General features: G+C 40.5%; 1 protein-coding gene across 3 annotated transcripts in view; it reads left to right on the top strand.

Annotated features, from left to right (window-relative positions):
• TBC1D9B (TBC1 domain family member 9B) overlaps nt 1-16,131 on the top strand; it is a 2,477,681-nt gene that overhangs the window by 1,753,436 nt on the left and 708,114 nt on the right. For all 3 annotated transcript variants that reach the window (XM_044069590.1, XM_044069591.1, XM_044069593.1), the window contains one exon: nt 14,150-14,215. In XM_044069590.1, coding sequence (XP_043925525.1) covers nt 14,150-14,215 — 66 coding nt within the window. The remainder of the gene's footprint in view (nt 1-14,149; nt 14,216-16,131) is intronic.

The raw sequence follows: 16,131 nt of genomic DNA, 5'->3' as shown, positions 1-16,131 counted from the left end.
CCCCGCCAAACCTGACAGATATTACAGGGTCCCGGATTCTCACTTCCACCTGTATAAAGCCCATGCTGCAGACCCAGAAACTATTTCTCAGGGCCCTAAAGGGGTTGCAGCCGCTACTGCCAAGAATCCCCTACCCTCTGAAAGAGAGTCTAGAGCATTAGAGAGATGGGGAAAAAAGGTTTATACATCTGCTACTCTTTCTGCCAGGGCATTAAACTGTCAATTCCATATGATACAGTACCAAGAATTTTTGTTAGATCAGCTGAATAAGAAACTTTCTTCTCCTGAACCCTTAGACCGTAAATCCCTTCAGGATTTGGTACACAACTCACAACAGGTTAGTAATCATTTCTTAAAATGTGGCTATGATGCACTGGAGGCTTCATTTAGATCAGCTATGACTGGGGCAGTAATTGTAGGCATGCCTGGCTGAAGGAGCAATCTTTGCCAGACCATGTCAAGGCTAAACTCCTCGATGCTCCAATGGAGAAACAAAATTTATTTGGCTCCCTGCACAGGAGATTCTAAAGAAGGTTGAAGAAAAAGCAAAATCTGTGCAAACAGTTAAAGATTTCCTGCAAGTTCAACCTCCGAGGTTCAGCAGAAACTGGCCTACAAAGAATTGGTCCTTTCCAGACTCCTCCAGAGCACAGAGAGGCAGGTACAGGTGCCCTGGAGGCAGAGGTCAATCGAAGGGCCCCTACAGAGGCCGTCAGTGGCAGCCTGCCAACCAGAGGAGTAGTGCAACAGCTACAACTACAACCACTACTACAGGACAGACCCAATGACTTGACTCTGATTCCGCCTACCAGGGATCAACTGGAAGCACCCTTGGGCGGAAAGCTGGCTTTATTCTTGAAAAACTGGCATTGCATTACAAAGGATACATGGACATTGCAAATAATAGACAAAGGATACGGGTTTCACTTCCACACTTTGCCAAAAAGAGGCAGAATGCCAAACCTTCCAGCAAACCAGAAGGCAGAGGCTTTAAGACAAATCAGCAATTTACTTCAGATGAAAGCTATAGAAAGGGTACCATCTACAGAACAAGGCCAAGGATTTTACTCCAGACTATTCCTTGTACCAAGAAAAGAAAACCAATGGAGGCCTATTCTCGACCTGTCCGCACTGAACACTTATCTCATTGTGCCAAAATTCAAAATGCTGACCCTACAGCAACTTCTTCCCATGTTGGGCAAGGAGTCTTGGCTGGTGACTCTAGATCTCAAGGAGGCATACCTGCACGTCCCTATCTGACCAGATTGCAGAAGACACCTCAGATTTCTTGCAGGATCAGAGCATTATCAATTCTCAGCATTGCCCTTTGGCTTATCTACTGCGCCCAGAGTATTCACGAAATGCCTGGCATCAGTAATTGCACATTGCAGACTTCAGGGAATTCAAATTTATCCATACCTGGACTACTGCCTAATACAAGCGGACAACAAGAAAAAATTGTTAAAGGACTTGGCCTATGCCATACACCTGCTACAGACCTTGGGATACACAGTCAACATCCAAAAGTCAAGACTAGTACCATCCCAAAGGATAACTTTTTTGGATGCAGATCTGGACACAATCACCCCGATAGCTTTTCTCACAGAAGAAAAACAAAAACAACTTCCAGATTACTTCATGATTCTGACAAGACAAACTCAGCTTACTGCAAGGAAAGTCCTGCAGGCCCTGGGTTACATGGCATCCTGCATAATTTTAATTCCACATGCCAGGTTGCATATGAGGAAATTACAATGGTACCTAAGGAATGTATGGTCTCAACACAGTCACAGTCTAGAAACCATGATACCAATCATTCCATGCCTTCAAAAGGAATTCCTGTGGTGGGCTCAGGCCTGCCAGTCCAACAGAGGGTTGCCTTTCAACAAACCAAAAACAAGGCAGACCATCACCACGGACGCCTCAGACCGAGGATGGGGAGCACACATGGAGGACAAACGTATCCAAGGCCTATGGCCTCAAGGGCAGCTAAGCATGCACATAAACCAAAAGGAAATGCTGGCAGTGAGGCATACAATCGAGGCATTCAGACCCTTCCTCCAGCAAGGACATCTGTTAATAAGGACAGACAACACCGCGGTCATGTGGTACATAAACAAACAGGGAGGCACACATTCCTACCCTCTATGCCGGATGGCTATGAATCTGTGGAACCTATGCCTGAATCTCAATATCCAGCTGCAGGCCAAATTCGTACCAGGAAAAGAGAATACACTAGCAGACAGCTTAAGCAGAACTACCATGGATGCACACGAATGGATGCTGCATCCAGACATCTTCAAACTCATAACAAAGACATGGGGAATGCCAGAGATAGATCTGTTCACCTCCCCACTCAACCACCAACTGAATAAATTCTGCTCAAGGACATACCACCCACAAGCCTGGAGGGTGGACTCTCTCTATTTCAGCTGGAATGCCCTAACAGTATATGCCTTTCCACCTCTCCCATTGATGTACAAGGTTCTACTGAAGATCAGGGAGGAACAGCCAAAGGTGATACTAATAGCTCCGGACTGGCCAAGGCAACACTGGTACCCACTATTGAGAAGCATGTCTCAGGCAAATTCATGGCCTCTTCCCCTATGGCCTCTTCTTCTAATGCAGAACAATTTCAAGACCCTGCATCCCAACTTGAAAACATTGCAGCTAACTGCCTGGAAAATTCCTTAAAACCCAGCCAAACTGTTTTATTTCAGAGGGTGAAGGACATTATCCTGGAGGCTCGCAGACCTTCCACAAGAAAGACATACTCAGCTAAATGGAAGAGATTTCTCATTTGGAGCACATCAAAGGGCACAGATGTCACAGTGGCAAGCCTAGCACACATCCTAGAATACTTAGCAGAATTGTTCCACAATGGCCTGTCTTATTCTTCCATTAAGATTCATGCTTCAGTAATTTCAGCAGAATACAATATGGATCCACCTATCTTCTCACACCCTCTTCTCAGGCAATTTTTGAGAGGGATCAAAAATGTTAAACCTCCAAAAAGACCCCCTCTACCTGCATGGGATCTCACTTTTGTGCTGGAAAAACTGACACTACCTCCTTTTGAACCAGCAGCATCAGCAGACCTACAGTTTTTATCTTGGAAAACTGCATTCCTTCTGGCAATCACTTCAGCAAGAAGAGTATCTGAGTTACAGGCATTAATGGCAGTGCAGCCTTTTCTTATTTTTCACCAGGATAGAGTGTCACTAAGAACCAATCCTACTTTCATGCCAAAGGTGGTATCTAGGGTATCCTTGAACCAAGCTATTCACCTGCCTATGTTCTTCCCTAACCCACAGAACAAAGGGGAAAAACTTTTGCACACCTTGGATATACACAGACAACTACGCTACTATTTGGACAGAACTAAAACTAACAGAAAAACTGACCAACTTTTTGTAGCATATGCAACTGGGGTGCAAGGAAGAGCAATTTCCAAACAGACAATTTCAAAATGGATAGGAAATTGCATTCGCTTTTGCTACTCCTTTCATGGAAAGACAGTTCCTGAAAATATCAGGCCTCACTCCACAAGGGCCACAGCCACCACTACAGCTTTCCTACGAGGGGTGGCTACCAAGGACATTTTAGAAGCTGCTACTTGGAGCCCCGTGCATACATTTGCCAAGCATTACAATCTGCCTTTATACTCCAGATCCCGAGCAGGGTTTGCAACTGCAGTACTGCAGGGGATCTTAACTACACCATCCTTCTCTTAGTACCTCCTCCCCCAGATTGGCTATGGTATTCTACCCATATGTTATGACTGCAGATGCATCCTTGAAGGACATAGTACAGTTTTGTACCTACCATAAATGTAGATGTCCGATAGGTATGCATCTGCAGTCAGGATTACCCACCCTCCTTCCCCTCTGTGGTATTCCTAGGGTGCTTACCCCTCTTTCAGCTAGCTGGGGGAATCTATTATGGTGTATTTGTTTGTTTATATATGTATATAATTTGCAAATGTTTGGAACTTTTCAGCATTTATCCAAATTTAGCCTTCCTAGAGGGCACCTGGCATCTGGGGCAAGAAAAACTGAGGAAAATGGCGTTGGCTGATGCTTTTATACCCCAGATGCTCTGACGTCAGGGAAAGTGCGACATCAGCCGAGGCCAGACCCAGACTTTGGAATCCGGCCGACCGAAGGGCTGCCTGAGGCAGGACAACCCATATGTTATGACTGCAGATGCATACCTATCGGACATCTACATTTATGGTAGGTACAAAACTGTACTTTATTTTGCCCTGATCCTTCCATGGGGTCAGTCACCAAGGAATGCTCAGCTCTACAGTTGGCCCCAGGTCCCCTTTGTGTATTCCCTCCTTTTCTTCTAATTATGGAATTCATTCAAAAAGCCAGAATGGTTAAGGCCAAGGTCATAATCAAAGCCTTGTACTGTCCTATGCAGGTTTGGTTCCTATATCTTTGGTCTCAACGGCTCAGTCCACCTTGGACTCTGTCTCACAGGCTGGATCTGATCTCTCATATTTCTGTGCATCCAAATTAACTACCTGGTTACTTCAACTGTAATAATGGCCAAGGACACCAGGTTTACAGAAGATGTTCATACTCTTTCTTCTTCACAACAATCTAGCACCAGAAAAGTGTACCAAAGTTAATAGAAAAGATTTTCTTATTAGGCTATAGGAAAAGGTTTGGACCCTTTCCTCATTTCCCCTTCCTTTTCTCGTATAATTCCTGTCTGATCTATTCCAAAAAAGGTTCTAGTTTTTCAACAATCAAAGTTCAACTGGCAGCAATTTCCAGTGTTCACATAGGCCATAATGAGACCCTTATAGCTTCATTAAAGGTGTCTAAGGCTTTTCTTAAAGGAATCTTTCTTCTACTCCCTCGACTTTGTGATCCTGTCCCTCCATGGGCCAATCATAGTGATGCTTCAGGCTATCACACAGTCCCCCTTTGAACCAGCAGGTTCAGTGGATCTTAGGTTTTTGACATGGAAAATGATCTTTATGGTGGCAATCACTTCTGCTAAGTGGATTTCAGAACTTTAAGCTCTCTCATATAAACCACCTTATTTAGTTTTTCATAAGGACAGTTTTTTTTTCTAAAACCAAGTCCGTCTTTCATCCCCATGGTGGTATCAGAGTCCAACATAAACCAGGCAATCAGTTCACCTATATTCTTTGCAAAATACTCTAACAAAGGGTTTATGTGTACTAAAGTATTTATGCTTGCTTCTTTCCCTTCACCCGAGTGTTCAGTATGGAGCTTCTTGACTTCTGTGAGTCTATATTGGTGGGGGTGGGAGGGGAGCATTACTGTAGTCTGGTTACCAACTGCTCTAGTTCTGTTTTGCCTCTGTCTATAAGGGCAGTCTTCTGTCCAATGGCCAGTCCTGCCACACTTGAAACAGGGTTCATTGGCAAGGGATGGAGGAGAAGCAGTAGTTCAAGAATTCTTCTGCATACTTTGTGGTGGTATTTGCCTATCATTACCTAAAACTTTCAGTAAATTGTCTAGTTTCTACTTGCCATTTAAGGAGCATCTGTTTCAGTGAACCCTGAACCTGAGGTTGTAAATCTTGCACAAAAGCAGAGCCCACTGACACTGCTCGTATTTCTACAGGACCTACAAGACCAGAATACTTCTTAAATACTAATTGAAGCCTCTTCAAATAATAATCTGGAAACTCACCTTTATTTTTCTTACAGTCACTTATTTTAGTCAGTCTGTCCTTTTAGAGCACACCTTACTGATTGCCTCTAACAGTGCTTCCTCTTTCTCCGTCAACCCTTCATACTCATTCCCTGTTATCCTTGCATTTGAACTTATCCCTGCTTCTTTGACCGGTTTTCCATAAGTTTCAGGAGTAACTACTACTTTTAATAACTGATGCGAGTCTGACAGACTGTGGTCGTAGCATTCAATAATAGTACTCTTTTCTGCCCTAAATTTCACAGGGTCTTCCTCTATTTTAGTAAGATCTTTAGCCATGTGATGCAAGTCCGTTAGGCTCCAAAGACAACGGACATGAGCTGTTTCCTCCCCTCTGTCTGTTGGGATTTGTCTAAGGGGTATCTGTGTATAATTTATTTTTTTTCATCACTAATTTCAATACTAGTTTCCTCATCAGTTTTGTGTTTCTCCTGTTGTGCTTTAGAGTGTATGGAGTATTAACAGAGTGTTTCTGTGTCAGATCTTTTCCCTCTCTCTTACCTACTTTATTCTCCTGTCCCTTCTTTTCTACTGCCTCTGTCTTGGGACTGCTTCTATCAACAGGAAGGGCAGTAGGAGATGAATGAATGCCACCTTCAAACAGAGTGGGCAGAGAGGACAAAGGTGGATAATCGTCTTCAGATGTGTCCTTCTTCTGGACAGACATATTACTTCAAGGTATTACTGTTTAAAGGGATCCCATATTTCTTTTTCCTGACATGATCTTCAGATCTTTTACTTGTTGCAACAGTTTCTGGTTTGTATCTTTTAACCCACATACTGCAGATTTATTCTCTGTTAAAGGTTTCACTATACCAATCACTAAAATGTTTATTTATTTATTTACATTTGTTGTCCAGGAAAATCCGACTGGACACAGGTCCTTTTTCAGCGGAGGCCCGGGGGGAAAAGCTCCACAGTGAAGAACATTTAATTACAAGATTACAAGAAGTATAAGTAGACTATTTGTTTAACAATAAAAGTAATACAGACATAGTTCAAGATGAATAATATATTTAGGTGAAGGACAATTGAGTTTATACTGTACACTTACAACATCTATGCCATTTAAGATGGCAAGTATCCTAATAGTTAAGCTAGCAGATATTACACATGAATAACAGTACCTAAGATTACAGCTGAGATATAGGTTTAAAAGCAATGGAGTTGGCTGTAACCAAAGATAGTTAGTAGGGTGGAAGATAGGTTTAGGGTGGTCGCAGTAGAGATATTAGTGGGGGCCGTTACAAGGGCATGCCCAGTGCTCTTTTAGATGATATTTAAGTACAGCTTTGAAGTGAGTACATGATGGTACAGAGGTTATAGTATGAAGGGGGGGTATTCCATAACATTGCTATTGAGTTGGAGAAGAGTACTTCTTCAGCAGAGTTCTTGGCTCTGGTTACCTGTAATTGATTTTTGTTGTTAGAGCATAGTGGCCTGCTGGTGTGATAGGGCTGGAGTAGATTTTGGAGGGATGGGACTTTTATATGATGATTTACTAGCTTGTGGGCAAGTGAGAGTTGGTACCATTGAAGGAGGTAAGGGAGTTCTAGCCAGCCAAGTTCAGTAAGTGAGGTGCAGTGGTGACTACGGTAGGCTGCACCAGTGGCAGACTTGGCAATTTTGTTGTAGCAAGTCTTGAGTTTATTTAATTCACTTTGCTTTACGTTCAAAAATCATCCCACTAATATGTCTTTAGTTTGATTCCTTTTTTTTTTCTGTAAAGTTTCTCTTGCATTAATTGTCATAAGATTTAATCCGTTTGCAAATTTGATCACAGAAATTCTTAAGAAGCATTGGAATCTTATTACCTCTGCGGGCACTCTAGGCAGTATAGTTGGAACTGAGATATGTACTGTGTACAAGACTGGAAACAATATAAAAAGTATATTGGAGTGTGGAATGAAGAATAAAGGTAAAAAGAACATACAAGGGACCAGAAAATGTGGATGTTGCAAACAATGTATGTATATCAACACTACTCATACCATTAGACTTGGCAACATCATGCACACCAAGGTGTTTTGCACAACAGGTAATTGCAATTCCCAGCGTCTAGTGTATATAGCTACCTGTACCATGTGCCCGGCCTTCTATATAGGCAAAACGGAGAGGAAGATCAAGAGACGAATATATGAATATATGAACATATGTACAGTATAAAAAAGGAAGACACCAAAAACGCATTATACAGACACATTCAGGAAAAAGGGATAGATCACAAGTTTAGGTTTTCCATTATTGATCAAGTAGATGTTAAGGACAAAGGAGGAAATTGGAAGACATTTCTGGCATGGAAAGAAAGTAGATGGCAAATATGCACAGATGCCACTACACCACCAGGTATTAATGACTTCATTAGTTTGAAACCTTTGTTAGCATTGAACTAAGTTTTTTAGGAAACAACCATCTAGTTTCAAGCATTACATTATATGCATTTCACAGTATATTCATAAGTTTTTACATCCTCATATATTAAGTATGGTTTTATGTGTCAAGAGGACATATTCTTTACATATTTGAAATTTGGACGCAGTAAATACCAAGTCAACACACATTAACTATAGGAACATGTTACAGAATGTGCAGCTTTTTATATAGTTTTTTATATAGTTATATAGTAATAAATAAAGTTTTAACTAGTTTATTTAGGAAAATTAGAGTTTATAGGAATCCATCCAAAATCACCATTATATATCTAATATTTAATGTATTTAATATACTTAATATTTTTCATCAATTTTTACAGAATTTTAGCATTTTATAGTATTTTTTATCACTTTTTAGTATATCAGAAGTATATGAAAATGTATTTAAGCATAGTATTTTACTAGTATAGTTTTTAGGGAACATTGCTGTTTTAAGATTAGCATAATTAATAGATTTTTGGCGCCAAATCAGGTATATATTGTATGTACTGCTGTTATGTGATTGGTTCTGATGAAATCTGTATTGTGACAGATGAAAGCGCTCAACCTCAGTGTTTCTTTGTGCAATAAAGTGTGTTTTGTGGATCTTATCGGCTTCGAGTGATTTGGAGTTACACTGTTTCTGCATATTCCCTGCACGTTGTGACTGATCCGTACTCTTTTCTCTTTAACAATAAAAGTAATACAGACATAGTTCAAGATGAATAATATATTTAGGTGAAGGACAATTGAGTTTATACTGTACACTTACAACATCTATGCCATTTAAGATGGCAAGTATCCTAATAGTTAAGCTAGCAGATATTACACATGAATAACAGTACCTAAGATTACAGCTGAGATATAGGTTTAAAAGCAATGGAGTTGGCTGTAACCAAAGATAGTTAGTAGGGTGGAAGATAGGTTTAGGGTGGTCGCAGTAGAGATATTAGTGGGGGCCGTTACAAGGGCATGCCCAGTGCTCTTTTAGATGATATTTAAGTACAGCTTTGAAGTGAGTACATGATGGTACAGAGGTTATAGTATGAAGGGGGGGTATTCCATAACATTGCTATTGAGTTGGAGAAGAGTACTTCTTCAGCAGAGTTCTTGGCTCTGGTTACCTGTAATTGATTTTTGTTGTTAGAGCATAGTGGCCTGCTGGTGTGATAGGGCTGGAGTAGATTTTGGAGGGATGGGACTTTTATATGATGATTTACTAGCTTGTGGGCAAGTGAGAGTTGGTACCATTGAAGGAGGTAAGGGAGTTCTAGCCAGCCAAGTTCAGTAAGTGAGGTGCAGTGGTGACTACGGTAGGCTGCACCAGTAGCAGACTTGGCAATTTTGTTGTAGCAAGTCTTGAGTTTATTTAATTCACTTTGCTTTACGTTCAAAAATCATCCCACTAATATGTCTTTAGTTTGATTCCTTTTTTTTTTCTGTAAAGTTTCTCTTGCATTAATTGTTTTAGTATGATCAGAAGTCCTACTTTGTGGAAATTGTAAAGTGAAGTCTCATTTTGTAAAATTACACCACTTAGCTAAATACCTGCAGCTTGATTTCCCCATAATGATTATACATATAGCATACTGGATTACCCTTAGGAGGGTAGGAATCTTACTTCCCTTGCCTTCCATTATTCCCCACTCTTACTCTCACAAATCCTCTCTGCCTTTTAGCCGGGACCACTCTGCTGTGAATTTACCTTAATATACTAAAATCTAGTGCTGTACTCGAATGCTTTAAATTTTGACTTCATGCAGATTTATTTTTCCTTTTTTCCTTATTTTTTGTAGGTAAGCCATGATAAAATCCTTAAACCTAAATTCGAATAGCCATTTACCTAAAGCATTTGTATAGCCAGATAAGAACAGCAGCCTGCGAGTCAAAGTACAAAAGAAACTTGTGTAAATTAAACTTGGTTACCTCTTTTCTTCAGGAAACTTTCTGCACTTAGGGCAAAAAGCTGCAGCTGACACCTCACAACTCGTGAAGGGTATCAAGAATTTTCGAACATGATTCCAAAGAAATATTGCAAAGACAACCCTTTTCATATCTTAAAATACATTGGGTATATTGTGAGGAACATATATGGTATGATACAATTTTAACATCAGAATCTTACAGCTACTCATGCAGTTCATTTGAAAAGAACATGTATGGAGTATATCATTGTTTCTTTACTAAATAAGGAGAGCTGTATCCAGTCATATCTTATACTCTGTTTACCATCTTACAGTGAAGTTTTGTACTTGAGAAATCTTTGTTAGGGTAAGTTATGGCATAGGCCCCTCTGACATCTTTATGCTGTTTTTCTAGTATTATCTTGAAGTAGTCCACATAGCTAATTACTCTCTTAGTTTGATGCAGTGACACAGGTGTAGAATTTGCCTTTAGAAAAACAGGAGATGTGTGCCAGTTGCTTTGCTGTCATAATAACAGAAAAGAATGTAACTTTCCGCATCAGGCTGCAGCTATAATGTCTGACACACATATCTAAGCATTCAGAATTACAGAATGTAAAAAGAGCTTACGTTCACTTTAAAGTTTTTTCTGTTGCTATTGCAGAACTAATCCCTCCTTTATGCCCAAAGTAGTGTCAGATTTCTCCTTGAATCAAGCTATTCATTTGCTAGTGTTCTTCCCTAACCCACAGAGTATAGCAAAGCAAGTCTTGCACTCCCTGGATGTGCACCAACAGATCAGGTAATAGCTGGACAGCACAAAATTCCCTAACTGAGCAGAACTGCTGGTAGCAGTTGCAGAAGAAAAAGAAAGCAGACCAGTCTCCAAACAGACTATCTTTAAGCAAGTAGTTAACTATATTACCTTCTGCTTTGCTCATCATGGCATGCCAGTACCTACCCATGTCACATACTACTCCACTAGACACAGTGCAGCTACCAGTGACTTATTAAAGGTGTCCCTTCACAAGTTATTCTGGACATTGACATCCATGTACACCTTCACTAAACATTACCATTTAGACACTGCCTGCAAGGCTAGGTCATTGTTTGCTACTGCCATCCTGCAAACCTGCATTCCCAAGAGTCAGCAGACATCCTGCCCCCCCCCCCAACTTGTAGCTTTGTGAGTCCTCCCAAGGGTAAGTACTGCAACATTAACTACCAATAACAATATAGTTGTCTCAATTACCGTAATTGTAGATGTTTGAGTAGATCAGTGTTGCAGTGCATTCCCACCCTCCTACCCCTCTGCCTGCTGCCCTCTTCTGCCCCCCATTATAGGGTGATGGAAGGGAGGAAAGCATTTCAGATGGGTAATTCTTATCCACCATCATCCCTTACTTTTACTTCTAACGCATACTTGATACCTTCCTCTATTCCTGTCCAAAAGGTCATTTGACATCTTTAAGGGTTGTGCTGTCTTCCAGCATCAGACTGCTGTTCGCTGTATCAAAAGACTTGAAGATGGCATCAGCAGATGTCCTTCTTATACCCTGACATCCGAACGTCAGCCATTGGATGCCTTCCAGCTAGGGATAATGAAAGACTCTGGAAATCGGGCTGGTCATGGGAAAACCCAAGGATCAGTACTCAACATTGATCTACTTTCACATCTACAATTATGGTAAGTGTGACACAACTCTACCTTAACTACATGACTGTACTTTCTTTCTGTGTAGTGAGATAGTGAGACATTCCTCCATCCATTTCTTTAGCTGATTATTCTGGTGAGGTTCTCTGTGGTAGCAGCTGAATAAGACAATCCAGACTTCCCTCTCCTCAGCAAGTTCTCAGACGTATCCTGGGGACTCTTCAAGCAGTACTAGGCCAACAGAGAGATGTAATTTCTCTGTTATGTCTTGGGTCTGCCCCAGAGCCTCTTCCAAGTTGGATGTACCTGGTTACATCCCCCACAGGAGATGGCCAGGGCAGTCTCACCAGATGCCTAGATCACCTTTACAAGTTGCTGTTAATCCAGGGGAACAACAGTTGTGCTCCAAAATTCTCTTAGATGGCTAAGTCTCTCGCTCTTTTATGAAGCATGTGACTTGAAACCCTGTAAAGAAACCTTATTTCTACTACTTTTATTTGTAGTATTAATCTTCTGGTCACTACCCAAAGTTTTATGAATGTAGGTGAGGATAAGTTTGTAAAGTAACTTGTACATTGAAAGCTCCATCCTAGGACTCAAGTCCTGGTTTACCACCAAGGATCTGGTACAATACCTGTAGCATCATTCCACTGTACCTATCTGCCAGTCTGTCTCTCAGAAATCCCTTTCCTCACTTTCAACCATAGCCCAAGATTCATAAACACCTTTGCCTAAGGTAGGTATTCCCCTTCAGTTGTAGAGAGCAGGCTACTGTCTTCCAAGAAAGAACATTTACCTGTGATTTGAAGACACTGATTCACATCTCATTCTCTTCAGACTGAGCAACAAACCATTCTGGTGCACACCAGAGATTACAGTCACTTGAGGCCAGGAGGACATCAGCTACAAGTAACAGGGATGCTGTCTTCATGTCTCCAAATTGGCTACTCTCCAAGCCTTGGCAATATCTTGGTATCCTGACCATAAAAATCACAAACAGGAGGAAGCTGATTCACACCTTTGGTAGAGTCCTAACCTTGACATTATGTGTATTGGACTGAATACTAAGAATACAGACACAACTTCATATACAAAGACCAAATGTCACATAGGAGCAGCCGCAGAACTTCATACTTCTATAGCACCTTCCTTAAGACATTGTAGGATTTGTGGTCACTTGCCATCTCCAGGTCCACGATGCCACATTTCAACTGGACTAACAAACTTCCACAACCCCTCCAGTATCCATGCATGGAAAAAGATTTGATCCAGGTGTCCATTACCAGGAGTGAATATGCATTGCTCTTTCTGAGTCAAAGGCTCAACTTTCAAATGTAGTCTCCATTCACATACCCACCATAGGCTTTCCAAAGAAAGCTGAGAGGCATGTTCCCTGTATAACTGGAAAGCACCTTCCCATTCCCCTTTTTGAAAATGGGGATCACCACCTAGTTTGCCCATCCAGACATTCTGTCCTCACCTTTCACACTATATTATAAAGGTCCACTAACCATGACATCCCAGTAGTATCCAGCACCGTCAGTATTTCTTGCCAGCTTTCATCCAGTACTGCAGTTGTCACCCTAGAGGTTTTAATCACTTTAGTATCCTCGTCTATAGAAATGGACACAGAGCCAGCATTTGCTTCTGGCACTGCCTTCCCTGAGGAGTGCACGTTTACCAGGTTCACTAGTGCCTGAATGTGCCCCCATCTATCTCCATTCAAGGTCAGTATTACTCTATCCTTGCTGAAAACGACCTGGGTGATCTACTCTCAATTGAATAGTTTGCCAACATTACTCTACCCTTGCTGAAATTGGGTGATCTGGTCTCAACTGAATAGTTTGCCAGAACTTCTTTCAGACCATCCAGAGGTCATTCTCTGTACCTTCACAAACTTCTCCATCTCCTGGATCTTTGCTTTGGTGACTGCCTTAGATCTCTTGTTACCTTTTGGTAATATCTATCACCCCCACACCTGTGTTGCATCGAATGCCTCTTTAACATGAATCCTTCCCTCACTTCGTATGTCCACTTTGGATCATAGGGTTATTGCCATAACAAGCATCACTTAATTTTTAGCCACATCTTACCACTGCATAATTTACTGAGTTTATGATATTCTTAAAGATGTCCAATAAAATTTTGAAGAAAATATGACTGGCAAAGTATCTGCTTTGTATGTTTTTCTAATAACAGATGGGTAATGCCTGCTTTTTCAACATAGTTCTGATTCTGTATTTGTTTGACCTTGTTCATTGTAAAGGACATGTGTCTGTAAACCTTTAGTATTGTCTGATTACATTTCAAACTGTTGATTAACTGAAGCTAAGAATCTGATTAGCTAAAATGCTGGGAAATATAACTTTAATGCTCTTTAACTGTAATAACAGCATTAGGTATTTTTATAGTGGGCAGAACTGAAAGCTGTGTGGCATAATTGTATAATTATTTGCATTTTTTAACCTTTTTCTCTTTTAGGTGGCTTGTATCATGGAGATTTCATAGAAAAATTTAAATTTATTTACAAGCTGCACCTTCCTCCAGGTAAGAATAATGACATGCCAAGTTATCTGCTGTGGTTGAAGTAGTATGCTATCTTTATTGCTCAAATATACACCTTTCACATCTGTAAACATCCTTCAGATGTATTGTACTGGGTACTATAGCTGGAAACTGCTTTCAGAGTACTTAGTCTTTTTTTCATAAGCATCCTTCTTTCCAGGGAGGAAGTGAGAGTCAGCAATTGCTGGCTGTTTTCCAAGACTCTTCCATTTGAGTGCTGCAGTTATACATTTCTTTCAGCCTTAATACCTTTGATTTGGGGAAAAAAGAAGGATGTGGTTGTTAAACTATGTGGCAAAGTTTAGAAATAACCAGAGCTGGAGGCAAGCAGACATTATCGATGCATCAGGGCTGCACAATTGCCATTTTTTGTTTGTAGTAGGATGTATTAGATTGTGATGTTGTTGATGGATCATTAACCATCTGAGGCTAGGACAGTGCATACAGAAGAAAAATTTTCCCTTGATTGTAGGGGAGTATAGAATGGTGTGCTGCTTATGTTACACACACAAAAATTTGTGTACAGGCAGGCTTGCAAAGACATGATACGCAAACATGCTTCTACAAATAATGCTCATGCACAAACATTTTTTATGGTTTCATGTGTTGTTTGGTCTCCCTCAAATAGCAAGGGCATGTCTTTGCACCTACCTTCATGCTGGCAGATGAAGAGCGGCCCACCATTATATAGTACATGTCCAAAAATGTATATGTAATAATAAAATTGTCAGGATAACCTTTGTCCCACTCCGTGTTACAACATATTGGTCCTAAATTTTAAGTAGCTACTGATCGTACCTGGGGAATTGCATGCATGTGATCTCAGCTACCACTGTAATTATTTTAGTTCATGCAAACTGCCCAAATTTCCATCTCTAGGGGAGTGAAAAACCCTTTCCACAACAAAAAGTAAAACCTTTTTAAAATTTTTACAAACTGTCAGGTGTCTGTACAATGCATTAGTGGAGCAAGGTATTTTGATGTCTTACATGTGTTCCCTAATATGATCCGTCAGTCTACAAGTTGTTTTACCCACATAAAATGCTGAAAAAGATAAACATACAGCAATGTACACCACATAAGTGGTGTCACAATTGCATATTTGTCTCCCAGTGACTGCTGCATCTTTGAAACAGGTTACCAATTCATGTGAAACAGAGCACCTCTATGACACTGTTCAAGAGGAACCTGGATGAGTGGAAGGGGCACCATAAATTCTTACTGGGATAGAGCCTACAACCCTCCTGGATATGGGCAGTCATCACTAAATGCAGTCTTGGGTACTGACTAGCATTTCTATGGTATTACATTGGGATGAAATGGCTAGGCTTAAAATGACCTCCGGGTCGATAGACTAGTAATCTCATATGACCATATATATATATATATATATATATATATATATATATATATATATATATATATATATATACTGGGACATGTCAAACATCGGTAGTGTCGATCAACTGTTAAATATTGGCCTTCATGAATACATCTACACCTTTTGCATCTACCACACTTTCCCATATGATGGGGCTGACCCATAACCAATTCATTCAATTGGCTCTCTGCCAAATTTTTAATAGAGGTGCCCCCTCCCAATCTAGATTTTATATATGTTGGGAAAACTAAATTCCATAAATCCTTAAAAACTTCGAGGTATTTGCAGATGCTTGTGTTAATGGGTAAGACTAAAGATAAAGAATTCTCATTACATTTAGATTTATTGTCATCAGTGCTGTCTATTCCACTGTTAATCTTAAGTAAAGAAGCAAACCTTGTTGTTCTCTTCATATTAACATCCTCTTTAATAGAATAAAGCAAGTAAGTAGGGTACCCTTTGTCCTTAAACATGCACCATAAATTGTCTCTCTCGCAATTTTTTTTTGTCTTCCATA

This window comes from Protopterus annectens, chromosome 4.part0 (genome assembly GCF_019279795.1).
Source record: "Protopterus annectens isolate FY-2018-M chromosome 4.part0, PAN1.0, whole genome shotgun sequence".
Classification (NCBI taxonomy): Eukaryota; Metazoa; Chordata; order Ceratodontiformes; family Protopteridae; genus Protopterus; species Protopterus annectens.
This window is presented reverse-complemented; position numbering and strand designations above follow the sequence as displayed.